At 36.1% G+C, this 14,495-nt stretch overlaps 1 protein-coding gene across 3 annotated transcripts in view; it reads left to right on the top strand.

Annotated features, from left to right (window-relative positions):
- The window catches only part of LOC117415444 (probable JmjC domain-containing histone demethylation protein 2C), a 123,940-nt gene that overhangs the window by 91,783 nt on the left and 17,662 nt on the right, over window positions 1-14,495 (top strand). For all 3 annotated transcript variants that reach the window (XM_059026498.1, XM_034025798.3, XM_059026499.1), the window contains 5 exons: window positions 4,824-4,937; window positions 11,149-11,254; window positions 12,567-12,691; window positions 12,960-13,103; window positions 13,603-13,876. In XM_059026498.1, the coding sequence (XP_058882481.1) occupies window positions 4,824-4,937; window positions 11,149-11,254; window positions 12,567-12,691; window positions 12,960-13,103; window positions 13,603-13,876 (763 nt within the window). The remainder of the gene's footprint in view (window positions 1-4,823; window positions 4,938-11,148; window positions 11,255-12,566; window positions 12,692-12,959; window positions 13,104-13,602; window positions 13,877-14,495) is intronic.

Raw genomic sequence — 14,495 nt, 5'->3', positions numbered from 1 at the left:
AATTTAAAACCCATGCTTTACAATTTTTTGCATATTTTTGACACTGAATTTTATCAGATCTTCAACCAAAACCTAATATTAGATAAAAGGGACCCTGAGTGAACAAATAATACAAATTTGATACATATTTCATTTATTTATTAAAGTTATGCAACAATGCCCCCGTGTGAAAAAGTAATCGCCCCCTTAGACTCAATAACTGGTTACGCCACCTTTAGCAGCAATAACTGCAACCAAACGCTTCCTGTAGTTATTGACTAGTCTCTCACAGCGCCGTGGAGGAATTTTGGCCCACTCCTCCATGCAGGACTGCTTCATCTCAGTGACATTTGTGGGTTTTCGAGAATGAACTGCTCGTTTCAGGTCCTGCCACAACATCTCAATGGGGTTTAGGTCTGGACTTTGACTAGGCCATTCCAAAACTTTAAATTTCTTGTGGAATGCAGTGTTTGTTTTTTGCCAGACATAACAGGGCCCATGTCGGCCAAAAAGTGCCACTTTTGACTCATCTGTCCATAGAACATTGTTCCAGAACTCTTGAGGATTATCCAGGTGCTTTTTGGCAAACTTGAGACGAGCATTCATGTTCTTCTTAGTGAGCAATGGTTTCTGCCTTGCTACTCTGTCATGAATCCCATTTTTGCCCAGTGTCTCGGATGGTGGAGTCATGAACACTGACCTTAGCCGAGGCGAGAGAGGCCTGCAGATCCCTGGATGTTGTTCTAGGGTTCTTTGTGACTTCCTGGACGATTTTTACGCCTTGCTCTTGGAGAGATTTTGGCAGGACGGCCACTCCTGGGAAGATTCACTACTGTCCCAAACTTTCTCCATTTGGACAATATGGCTCTGACTGTGGTTCGGTGGAGCCCCAGAGCCTTAGAAATGGCTTTGTAACCCTTTCCAGACTGATAGACATCAACAGCTTTTTTCCGGAGGTCTTCAGGAATTTCTTTTGTTTGTGGCATGATGTGCCTTGTCAGGCCAAGTGAATACATCGATCTTAGAATTAATAACACAGATGTGTTAAGGAGGGGTGTCTCTAAACAAATCAAGGTGAATCTTGCTAAAGATCTGTGTTGTCCTCCGGCACTATAGGTCTGGCGGCATTGCTGTGGATCTGCAGTGCGAAAAATTACGGCTTGGCAGGAGCACGTTTTGGAGGATGCGTGTTCCAGCCTCGGTTCCATGAGTCGGCAGGGGGGTTGCGAGCGGTGAGCCGAGGATACAGATAATAATTGGGCATGCTAAATTGGGGAGAAAAACTGGGGTAAAAAAATTGGTGATGACTAAATTTATAAAAAAAAAAAAAAACAGCACTGATGTGCTACAGTAAACCCTGCCCAGGAGAGCTATTGAAGTGTCAGAGTTATTCTGACTATTTTTAGTCTCTTTATTTATTTATTTATTTTATTTTTATATATATATATATATATATATATATATATATATATATATATATATATATATATATATATATATATATATATATATATATATATAAATATAAAGAATCATAATTCACAGAGAGGAGGATTAGGTGAACAAAGCTGGTCATTACAGATGTAACTGTACTGACCGGTCCTGTGTATAATCGGGTATACAGTACGGGAGACCCAAGCATTAAGCTTTGTAAACAGAAAAAAAGTCTTGAGGCAACGAAGGAGCAGTCACTATTAATAACCCTTAGAAAAGCAGGATTTTCTCTTGTCACTCTGCTAATGAACTCATCTATTGTAGCTCGCATAATAAAGAATGTGTAAGGTTGTGTGTGTGAGTAACCAGAGCTGTATTCCACTGTGACCTTCATCAGATAGCAGCTTACCATTTCCCCTAAGGCTGTTGAAACATTTCAGAGAATGACAGAATCGTTTCAGGCCTCCAGATTACTTAGCTGTGCATGAGTTCCAGCAGCATTTCTTTACATTCCAGTGCACACACCTTATAAAATATTTACTGTTAAATTATAGCTAAGCCCTGCATACAGGGATAGCATAATCTTTTGGAGATCCTTTGTTTCAAAAGAGAGCATTTGTGCTTTCAGAAACAGTTTGCAGATGCAGGCGAAATTAAAGGGAGATGATTTGTCTGCCTTTAGTGCAGTGCATGATTCTGCCTCAGATGACTTGTGTATTCTGGAGGTGTACAACAATGATTGCATTGTTCACGTGCCAATTCTTTGTACTGATTTTAATTTGTCATTTAGAAGCTGGCAGATGTGACAATTGCTGGGTTGTAGAAATATGTGCTTGTGCACTGTTATATTGGTAAATATTTCAATGATCTGGATTTGAGGATCAAACTGATACAGTACATGTATTTAATAGGCTTAATTCATTGTGCAGAATAAACTAGGTACACTTGGCATTATAGTCAAACAGTACATGGGTCATGTTAAGTGAGGTAAGGTAAATTAATTGTATTGGAGTATGGTGTTGCGTTTTATTCAGTATTGATCAGCCTGTGAAACTTGAAACATTTGCTCACTTTATTAATGTTACTAATTTGAAATTCAGTATACCATTAGGACAAAGGTAAGGGTTGTTTATGTAACCTGTTTTTTTATTTTTATTTAAATATTGTTTATAAAAAGGTGAGCATTTTAAATGTGGTTTCAGAATTTTACTGCGAGAACAGTCATAATACATTTTTCTTAAAACAAACCCACAGGAATATGTCTCGCTTTTACATTTTAAGTTTGAAGTGTTTTTCTTCAATACTAAAGAGAAACACCTATTTTCTGTCCAGTGTAGCAGTTTACATGTCTTGTTACTATATTTAACTGCCCTAGAAAAGTGAAATTTCACTGTGGCATTGTGCTCCAGCTGCAGTCTTGTTTTTCAGTCAGTGCTTTAGTGAGAGTGGTATAGTAGGTGATAGTTGAAGATAATAATACTACCCTGAAATAAACAAACAGTGTGTCTGACAGAACTGCGCACGTCCCTGGTATTAGAGCGACTCAGTAATCTGTATCAGAGCATCTTACCTGTGGACACTCAGCCAAGAATTTGGACAAGTAAAACACATGCTTAAAAATCATGGTTTTAAGACCATGGATGAGGCCTGCAGGGTTTTTATTGAACTATTCCAACATCTTTCCTGCTTATGCAAAACTTGCAGAGTGCAGACAAGCAAACTTATGACAATTTCAATGGAAGCTCCTGAGAATTATCTTGAAGATAATAATGCTACCCTAAAATAAACAAACGGTGTGTGACAGAACTTCTGAAAGACCTGGGAATGATTAAAGTATTTAGTCTCTTATTTAACTTGCAGCTGCTTGGCTATGTAAAGGGTACTTTTTTCAGATTTTTTTATTATTATTTACTTTCTTTTCCTCAACTTGGAAGTGAAAACTTCAGTGTTTAGTAGAATCTGAAATCTATTTTGTGATGATGTACAAGACTGTGGCGATGCCTGATTTTTCACTATTCATATATCATTCTCCCAAAAAAACGATGCATCGATTCATCGACGTTAAGAAAGGTTAAAGAAAACACAGTAATACATGTGGAGCTGTGGATTACTGTGTAACATTTCTAGCAAAGCTTTAAAAACTATTATGCACATTAAATTGATTACATCAGCCTGTTGGAGGTCAAAGCAAAATCCAAAAAAAAAAAAATGTTTAAATCCATAACAAGTCAGGTGAGCTCAATCGCTTGCAGATTCAATGAGTCAGACCTGAGGAGAGCAGTTCTTCGCTTAATGCAAAAAATAATTGCCGATTCCAAATTTAATAAAAGTAAAAGCTTTCCTTTGCTTAAACCCTTTACACAAAAACGATGCACAGGCTTGACTATCGATAGTTGTCAAACGATGCTATGCATCGATAAATCAATGCATCGCCTTAATGATACTAAGTACATTTCTTTAATAATACCAAAGTCTTACAAGTTTATTTGTTAAATGCATACCTATCCAGTTGTTTTAGGGCAGTGGCAACTGTTAAGCTACACATGTGACGTTCTTATTTAGATGTGTGTACAAGTGACCCTAAGCATGCTCCAATTTTTGTCATGGCCATAAATACAGTGACTTAAAGTAGACATTTTCAGTTAGTGTCACTGAGGTTAGCAAAATCATAGTATAAACAGGAATAAATATAAAAAAAGGTAACAGAGTGTGTGTGTTCTTGTACATAATTTTAACCTCAAGCTGGGCACATTAACGACCGAGTTTGAGCATATAACAGTAGCAGGAAAAGTCTCTTCGCACCATGAACTTCCACAAAGTACATCTAGAATGTACTGACAGAACATTCAATAATTGCAAACAAGGTTAGACTAATGTGCCTCAGCATTGATTCCATCAGGAGCCGTGATATGATTCAAAACACTTATTTCCAGGGCTTGTCTGAGCTTCTGCGCTACACACATGGGCAATCAACATTGTAATGGATGTGTTCAAATTACTGGAATTTATTGATCAGAAATGCTTCTCCAGGTTTAAATCCTATTGCTTTTTAAAATTGGTTTCATATTAATAATAATAATAATAATAATAATAATAATAATAATAATAATATTATTATTATTATTTATTTTACTGTGTGGTGCATAATGGTTAAAGAATGTAATATTTCTGTGATAAACAGTAATGTATAGTGGTTCTGTTGAATTCAAATTGTATGGGTTTATAAAGTGTTCCTACGTGTGTGCATATTTTTTTTATTTTGCTGATAGAAAATTCACCAGACATCAGAGATTTTACATCTGCTGAGAAAAAGGAAGAAAGCCACATCAAAGCTAAACTGGCAAGCTTTGAACTGTCAGACTTTCTTTAATGATTTTCTTATTTCTAACATTACTGTGTTCATTTTACAGACATTCAAACCTCTGGTGGGGAAAGCTGTGCTCAACTCAATCACTGCAGTAGAATTCTTCACAGATAGACATCTGGATTTCATGAGTGGAGATGGTGCCTGTCAACCTTATCAGGTTTGTGACTGTGAAAGAAGGCTTTTTACATCTACAGTATAGAAGAGTTGCTATATAGATACTGTTGATAGAGGGTTAGATACAGGGAAAATAGTGTAAAATAGTAATTTGTAGTGATATAACCAGTACAGTAAGGTCATCATATCATACATTGCGATATTCAAGTCACGATATGATATGACTCATGATGCATGTTATGCTCCTGACGTTAAACCTCATTGCTATTTTGTAATCCAAAAACATGAAATACACACAGTACAGTAAGAATAAAGATAAGTAGGTGATTTATAGGATATGTTTAAAAAAGTAAAATTAGTTCTGCATTGTATGTCATACACTTTACTAAAACAGGGAAGCAAACATTTAAAAATGTATCTTAATACAAAGAGCAAAACTGGTAGCATAGTATATTTTTTTAAACCTCATATTGACACATGGTATTTTCAGTGTGGTTCTACTTTACTCACAGTAGATTTGCATTTATTAAGCTTTTGACCTAAGTATCTTGTGCACTCATTTCCAGTACAGCTGAACGTATAATGAAATGCCATCTGCTTTAAATTGAAATCTTAGTTTTTATGTTTTTATGCCATATACAGTGTAATGCCCTGCTGTCCATGTGATTAGGCATCTGTGTGTTGTACGCCCTGTAGCACATTGACGTATTATCAGAAACAGATTAAAATTGAGCCATACTAGTATGTCATAAAAATCTTTAATGAAGAAAGCTGTGACATAACCCAGATCCTTTTTATATGAAGTTTGTGGTTTCTGCAGATGAACCTACTACATCACAACATGCATCTTGCGTAGAATTTCTGTTATAAAATAGATGAAACATAATACTGTAGCACAAGAAACGCATTGAAAAATGCTGTCTCCTGATAAAAGTAATACATCGTTGAAGTGCTTTGAACTCATACCGTCTAGAAAATGATCTTGATGCACCGTATTCCTTCAAATTAAAGACTCCCTCGAATTTAAGACGCAGACCAAATTTTCCACCCTCAATTTGGCAAAATTAAAAACACCTCAATTACGCATATGGAGGCAGTTGGTGGCCACACAGAGCATTACAGTTATGTGCTGCTTCTCATTTCCAGTCATGATTACTCACACCTGTTTTTTCTCCTAATTTGTGAACTGTGGTATTGCTTGGTATATCTAAAAATACGGGGGTCTGAGCAGCATTTCCAATCTGTCCAAGCTGGTACTGTTTGTTAAATGCTGAAATTGTAAAAGCTTCTTTGAAAATTCTTTGAAAATTCCTGCATGTATGTCATGGATGATTCGAGATCGGGCAGTATTGTTTTGGTTTGTTTTTTCTCTGCAGTAAGTCACGTTGCTGCTTGTGTATTCGGGCAGTGACGTCTTTGTTTGTCTTTTCTCGGCAGTCAGTCATGTTGCTGTTTGTGTACTTCGGTAGTCACGTCTTTAGTTGGCGATTTTTAAATACGCACATCACTATACTGTACTTGAATTTAAGACACAAACTATTTTTGAGAAGCAAAAAATGGTTCAAAAACTGCATCTTAAATTCCAAGGAATATGCTAATCATGCCTTAGAGTGCACTGTTGTAGAACTGTAAATAGCCTATAAGGTACCCTTTCAGAATATGACATTGTTTAGTAATCTTAACCATGCATTAAACAGGGCTTTGCATATTTTTCAGTTGGCATTTATACAAGCTGTTTCTGTAAAAGCATCTGTGCTTGGAGATAAAGGTATTACTAACAGTTCTGCACATACTGGTATTGTTCAGGAAGCATGTTGACAGGAACAGATGGTAGCAAAATGTGGTACATAGAAACCAAATTGTTTGCTTTGCTGGAGATTGCTGCGTTCTTATATGACTCAAACGTAAAACAGACAGAAGGTTACTCCTTTTAGTTTTAGAGCGGCAGAGAATGGAATATTTACATTACGATTGAGGTAAATGTTTTTTTTTTTTTGTGGGTTTAAGCTGACTTACTGTACAACAACCATGACTTCATTTGATCAGTTGTACCTTGTGCCTTAAATTACTAAAGAGCAGTATTTAAGCAAAACAAAAAAAATACAGTTACTGTTTACTTACAACAGTAACTGTAATAAAGAATGTCTGTTAAATACTCTAGCAATCGTGCTAACTACAGTACTAAATATAATCCTACTTTACAGGTGTGCATGTTTTTCCCATTTTGAAGTCTGGTGAGCAATACAGTACATGTACAGTGGATGTAAGTCTGGGTACTTGAATGTTTTATAATGGTTTACACATCTGAAATGAAATTCCACACTTTAGCCTAGGTGATTTATTTCAGTTTGACATGTTTCCTGTGTTTTTGACTTGGTTGTCAGGCTGGTCAGTTGGGTAAAGATGCTTGTTTTATTCTTTCTATTCACTGTGAAAGACCCTTTTCTTTGTATTGTTTGTAAATGTCTTTTTGTATGGGGGATGGTTTAGTTGCCAAAGATGCAGCTGGTGTCTGTGACCAGTGCCTGGACATGCCTCTTTCTAAATCTGTTCAGCAGCTGATTGTACTCTGCTCCCCACTGCAATGTAGGATGAGGATTTATTGCTTGCCCTTGAAGGGTAAGCTCCCCCACAAGTGAAGTGTTTCACTTTAATAGCAGAAGACCCTCCGCAGTCTTGGGATATGGATCTGGCAACCACCCCCCATCCCACTAATCCATACATCCATACATGTGGATTTGAAACCACTATTTCAAGAAGTAGCTAAAGGAAATGGAGCACAGTGGGCATACTATAATATTCTGGTAGATTGCTAACAGATCTAACAGTATTTAAACAAAACTGCATGTTTGTGTGTGTAAAGGGAATGTTTTGAAATTGGAAACTAGGACCAGAAAATTAGGGCATTTTTTAATTTGCATGAAATGGTTTTTGATTTAAATAAAACAGTATACAGAGAATGCAGAGATTCTCTACACAGTTTTAGAATGAACATCATAGTTTTTTTTCTCTTTTATAATACGTCAAGACTGGTTTACAACAATAAACATTTGCATTGATGCTTTATTAATTTGATTTATGATTGAACATCTTGTACTATGGTTGGTGTGTGTGTGTGTATATATATATATATATATATATATATATATATATATATATATATATATATATATATTACATTTGCTGTAAGATTCAATTGGTTTGAACAGCACATTTATTTGATATACCATCAGTTAAACCTGGTAGTTTTTGGTTTCCTCAAACAGATGCTAAATTTAGCACATGGCACTGAAAAGAAATTGCCACAACAGCATCTGCAGCATGCATTTAACTTTACATTGTATTTACAGTATTCTACATTTGTTTGTTTTTTACTTCTTAAAAAATCATTTTTAGGTTATAGAAGTGGAGTGGGTCCTTTTTTTTTTATTTATTTTTTTTTTTTCAAAGAATATATCATCAGCCGGTTGATCTTGGCATAGAAAAGGTTATGTCCTTTGCTAAGCACTCCTTTGATTTTGCCCTCTAGAAGGGAAAGCGCTGTGTATTTCAAGCCTGTATTCAGCAGGCTTGTGGAATGCTAATAAGAAACATCAGCGATGTGTAGCATCCTCGAAATAGCAATGAATCTACTTCTCTGCCATTTATTACTAATGAACGGATTGTTAATTTCTAGTGACGGACTGTAACTGCCAAAAGTGTAGTGAGTGCTGCTTGTACCCTGGCCTATTATAGATATTCTAGAAAGACTAGACATATTGATTGCATTGTGTAATAACATTGGCATACTGTAACCAAATTTATTGCACTAAAGATCTGACTCAGTCTGTACAGTTATTAGTTTGAGTAGCTTAAAAACATTTGAGAGTGGGAAGCTCAGTTGTCAGCATTGTAGACATTATACAGTTTTGAGGAATCTGTATGTGTGAAATGAGAATTTAACTTGTTTTTAATGTCTCGCAACACTGCTAAATCATTTGCACTGAATATTAATATTCACATTTTAGTGCTTGTTCTCGTTTTACTGCAGTATACAGTACCTATCTCAAATGTACAATATGCAATTCATAAAATCAGCAGTGAGATTTTCCTGAAACATTTTGGAGTAATTTAGTGTGTTTCCCAATACAATAAACTGCACTTAAAATATCATCCTCTGCTGATTTTTAAAGCCTTTACCTAAGAGAACACAGATGGTGTTGAATTACAGAGTTTTGAAGAGACTTCCAGGGTCTGTAGATCGGATCACACGGTCTTAGACAGACATCCCAATCAAGCATGACCTGCCAGTTTCTAAAATCCAGGCTTTGTGTTCTTGCTGAACTATTTACACGCTGCTAGTGTGGAACTTTGCTGCTGAAGGAAGCTTAGTTTTTTAACTAGTTCAAAGTTCATATCTGGAAGTACATTCAGTTCTCAATCCCACAACACCCCTAGCGAAATGTTTTATGCTGCTTCATTTGCTGAAGTTTCCAGTACTGTATTGCTTTTAAATTGAAAGATGAGAAACCCTTGCAGAAAAAAAGCCTGTACTGTATCTGCCCTGTGCTTCACTGAGGGATGTTGTGGTGGGGGCGTATAGTGGTTGAATATGTTCACTGGGAGCGGTGAGAAATGAGTGAAGTTTAGGGCAACACTCATTTCACAAGATGTCATTTTGTGACAGCTGGCTGGGAGATATACACAAGGATTAGTATGGGGAAAGTGTGGAATTCTACCTCCAGGTCAGTAAATAAATCACATGTTCCTACTGTAGTCCTTAAAATAGAAATGAGAGATTTCATTGTTCAACGCTTCAATTGTATTTATTTCTAATCCTGGAATCTAGCAGTAAAACCTCAATAAAAATAAATTTATAGAACTAAGGTATTGCAAAGGTAGTTGGTAAAGACTTCTGGTAAAGAGACCCAGTTGTTCTTTCCTTCATTATTTGATCAACAGAAATTTAAGGTTAGAAGGGAATACCCACGATGCACTGGGGTATGCTGGTGTATTTCCAAAGCTTGTCTGATCTGTTTATCAGCAGTTAGGTAAATATAGATGGCTCACTATAAAAATACCCCTGTTTAGTGAATGTCTGTTACTGTGTCCTTGTATTAATCACCACAGTACAAGTACAATAAATGGAAGTGGTGAGTGGATTTCCTGTTTGCCCAACATGAACTACTGTACTGTATCTGAAGAAGCAGTTAATGCACCTACGTCAAGTGGTGCTGCATCATCGTACTACTTGCCCTTGGAAAACAATATGGAAAGCTTGTTATCATTGCTTTTTTGTACTTAATTATACAACGCTCCATTAACAGTATGCATTTCCACAAGCGTATAAGACTGCACCGAATCTTTAAAGTGCCAAATACACTGTAGTAAAAAGGATAATGTTACAATTAGAGTGGGCTGCTGGTTCTTATGAAACAAAATGCTTTGACTTTTCTTGTTTTGTTTTTTTAATAAATAACTTTTATTTTAGTTTCATTTAAAGTATTAGGTATTTAAGTTTAGTGTTAATTTGGTTCAGATTGGTTTAATGTTTTGTTTGTATTCTTATTTTTGTGGATTTTGTTTTAGTCTTGCTGATCTGTTTATAAGACCCCTGGGGTAACTCAATCAAAAGAATGAGTATGGAGGAAATGGATGTAATTATTTAGAACTTCTTTCAACACTAATGTTCTCAGATCCACTGAGCATTTAAGCACTGATTTTGTTTCAGATTTTTATGAGCATCTAGAAAAATAAGGCTATACTTTAGTCAGTAGCTGGCACTAAACTGTTGAATGCACTTAATTAGTAACCTTTGACTTTGTTTAATTGTTGAAGGATGTGTAACAGATGAGCTATGAGTTCCTTTATTTTTATTTATTTTATTTATTTATTTGTTTTACAAACTTCATTAATCCAGTAGGAACCAGGATTTGTCTTAAAGCCCAGTTATTTTACTGTATACGATAAGATGGGTTTTATGACTTCATCTTGCTGGCTGAGAGCAAGAAGACTAACTAAACATGTATATTTATTATTGTAATATAAAAGCATGGATAAGCTCTTATTTTTTATTTGAGTTGTGTACTGTAGTTACAGTGCAATGTTCTTAATCTAGCTAGCAATCTAATAAATTAACTGCAGACTGCACCATCAAAATTAATAATTTCAGTTCACAACGTGGGTTATAATAGTGATTTGTATTTTCCAAACAAATTGTCTTTTTCTATATTTTCTTTATTGTGAGCTAGAACATTTTTGTATTCTCTTTTTAGGATGAAGTAGACAGTTTGAATCCAGTTCTCAGGGACAATCCACAGCTTCACGAGGAAGTGAAAGCCTGGGTTAAAGAACAAAAGGTTCAGGAAATTTTTATGCAAGGTAATTTTTTTTATTCATATTTCCTACAGCAAATACAGTTGGGGTGGGAAAGATTTACTTTTCATTTCTTAAACATTTATTCTTCAGGAATACACATTTTTAAGCAGTACAATATTTAGCATGTTTGTAATCCATCAGAATTTTTTTTTTTTTTTTTTGTTACATCTGGGACCCTGATTTAGTCTAGGTTGGAATAGCTGACAGTTGCTTCTCACTACCAGACATTTAGGGATTTTAAGTGAACTACACTTTTGGTGGTTTTGGCAGGTTACCTGTTTGCAGGGTCGGTGCCACAATTAGAAATAATTGTTGTTGGACTTGGCAGCTAACTAATAGGCCAAATTTAGTGTGTGGAAAGTATTCATAGCGGCTTCTGCATGGAAAACAAATCGACACTGAGGTTTTGAGATTTCGGGAATTGGCAGGTTTTGCACTTTCTCCACACATGCAGTACCTGACCTTGGGAATGCCCCAGTCTCGGTAATTATTATTTGTTTATTTAGCAGACGCCTTTATCCAAGGCGATTTACAGAGACTAGGGTGTGTGAACTATGCATCAGCTGCACTTACAACTACGTCTCACCCGAAAGACGGAGCACAAGGAGGTTAAGTGACTTGCTCAGGATCACACAATGAGTCAGTGGCTGAGGTGGGATTTGAACCGGGGACCTCCTGGTTACAGGTCCTTTTCTTTAACCCTGTAGCCCTGGTTTAGCTGAAACTGTTTTCTAAACAAATCAGCTGAGAAGATTAGTTTCAGATTACTGTATATGTAAAACTGTGCACAAGCTAACAAATAAATAATATTTGACTACTGGCACACTAGCACATCCATTTTGTCGTGTTTTTTTTGCACTCCAGTGAATTGCTTACAGATAGCAGTCTGTCAATCGGTGGGATCAACGTTCAACTACTGCTTTATTAAGTACATTCTTGTCCAATAAGGTTTGCCCTGTCTGTTTAAACAATGCTGTTTTTTGGGCTCCTTCAGATAAAACTTTGGCACGGATAATGAAGAAAATACTTTGTCCTGAAACAACAACGGAAGTGTTTTTATAATGTGGGTGTGTGAAAGTTCATTTGTGACTCAGTATATCCACAGTTACACTGATCAGCCCCGGACTGTGAATACAGTAGACTTGTGAATCAACACTGCACATTTCACATACTAACTACAGACTTTAGAAACTTGTGAGTCAAACTCTGTGTAGTTCAAACCACATTCTGTATATATATATATAAAATATATAAACTATATCTGCAGTAGGTATTTTACTTTTGGTGTCACATGTGTAATATGGTTTTATCACAGGTCCCTATTCTTTAAATGGATACCGAGTAAGAGTATACAGACAGGATTCAGCCACCCAGTGGTTCACTGGCATCATCACGCATCACGATCTCTTCAGTCGCACTATGATTGTGATGAATGACCAGGTAAAAAAAAAAAAATGTCTCCATTATACACTGCATTTAGCATATTTTCTATATGTAATTAACAGCACTGAAACTTACAATTTATTTTCACATTAATGCATTTTATCCTTCTATGGATACTACTTTATTGCTACCACTTTATATGCTGGACATGTGGATAGATTTAAACCAAATGCTGTTTACCGATTTTCTATCTGTTTAAAAACGATTGCTAAATTAAGAACTGTATAACAGAGAGCTAATTAACAATCCTTCTCTGTTAAATCAGGTTCTAGAGCCTCAGAATGTTGATCCTTCTATGGTACAGATGACATTTTTAGATGACGTCGTTCATTCTTTGCTGAAAGGTGAAAACATTGGAATAACATCAAGACGCAGATCTCGTTCCAGCCAGAACAGCAATACAGCGCATGTGAGTTTCTTCTAACATTCAAATACATTCAATACAAAATACACTCTATTTAAAATATTATTTGAACTAATAAAACTTATTGAAACTATTAAAGTCTACGATCACCTTTTCTTGCCAGTCAGTAAACTCAAGTAAGGATTTTGTTCTGGTAAATGACAAACCAGCACATGGTCAGTGCCATTGGTCGCTGGTTCATCAGGTTTTACTGTATATATTGTGACCGTTTTGGTAATTGCTAATTTAAAGTTGTATATGTACTTGTGTTAATTGGTAAACTTTTAAACATTAGTTGTCTGCAGTTGTAAAGTCTATTTGTAATGTTTGCTAGACCAAAATTATACACCAGTAAATTCATTTATATTTTAACTATCTGAAAGCATTTATTTGCTCTTTACTATTTTGTGTGTGTGGGGAGGGGGCTCTGATCTGGCATCACTGCGCATTATGATGATGATGATGTTAAAGTAACCACATCTGTTTTAATGTGATTATTATCTAGGGTCATTATACACGTGCTCAAGCAAACAGCCCCAGACCAGTCATGAATTCTCCCACTGCGACACCGAAACAAGCTCAGCAACAACAGCAGCAGCAGCAACAACAACAGCAGCATCAGCAACAACAGCATCAGCAACAACAGCAGCAACAGCAGCAGCAGTTTCAGCAGCAACAGCAACGGAGTTCCCGCTCCAGCAAGAGGAAGGGATCAGATAGCAGTGTGCCAGATGAAGATAAGATAAAAGAGGAAAGACTTGACAATGGAGGGCGAGGAGGTGTGTGAACTGAATAGTATTTATTTTCCTTTTGTTCAGAGTGTGAACAAGTGCTGTACCCTCATTGAAAACTGCCTATTTCGTGGTCATACTTGGCCTTAATACTTAAATTATAATCTTACTCCCTTCAATCTTTTAAATAGCTCTATTTTTAAACAGTTTAAAGGAAATATAATTAGTGCTGCTGAGGTGGTTGTAAAGCGTTTTGGCAGCTGTCAAAACAGCATTTTGTGATTTTAAGTTCAAAGCTTAATGAGGCCCATTTGTTGTGTATTTAATGTAACTTGAGGGACATATTTCGTCAAATGAAGTGCACTATAATTTTAACTTTGATTTTGTTTTCACCAAGACATTATGAAAAACATGTCAGGACCAATGTTCAAGACAACATGATGTGATCTGTGAGATTTCCTGTTAAATTATCTGTACCTGTACCAGCAAGAAAACAACCCAGACTGCAGAATATAATTAAGCAAATTCTATGGAAATAAGTAGGACCAGTGTGTTGGAAGTCCCTTGAGCTACAGTCTAAAACAATGTCTGCTGCACTACATAAAGAACTTTTGTTATTGCCCAGAAGCTGTCAACCCTTTGGGTACTGTGGCAACTGAATGAAGGT

This window comes from Acipenser ruthenus, chromosome 7 (genome assembly GCF_902713425.1).
Source record: "Acipenser ruthenus chromosome 7, fAciRut3.2 maternal haplotype, whole genome shotgun sequence".
In the NCBI taxonomy this organism is placed as follows: Eukaryota; Metazoa; Chordata; class Actinopteri; order Acipenseriformes; family Acipenseridae; genus Acipenser; species Acipenser ruthenus.
The sequence above is the reverse complement of the archived record's forward strand: the minus strand, read 5'-3'. Positions and strand labels throughout refer to the sequence as shown.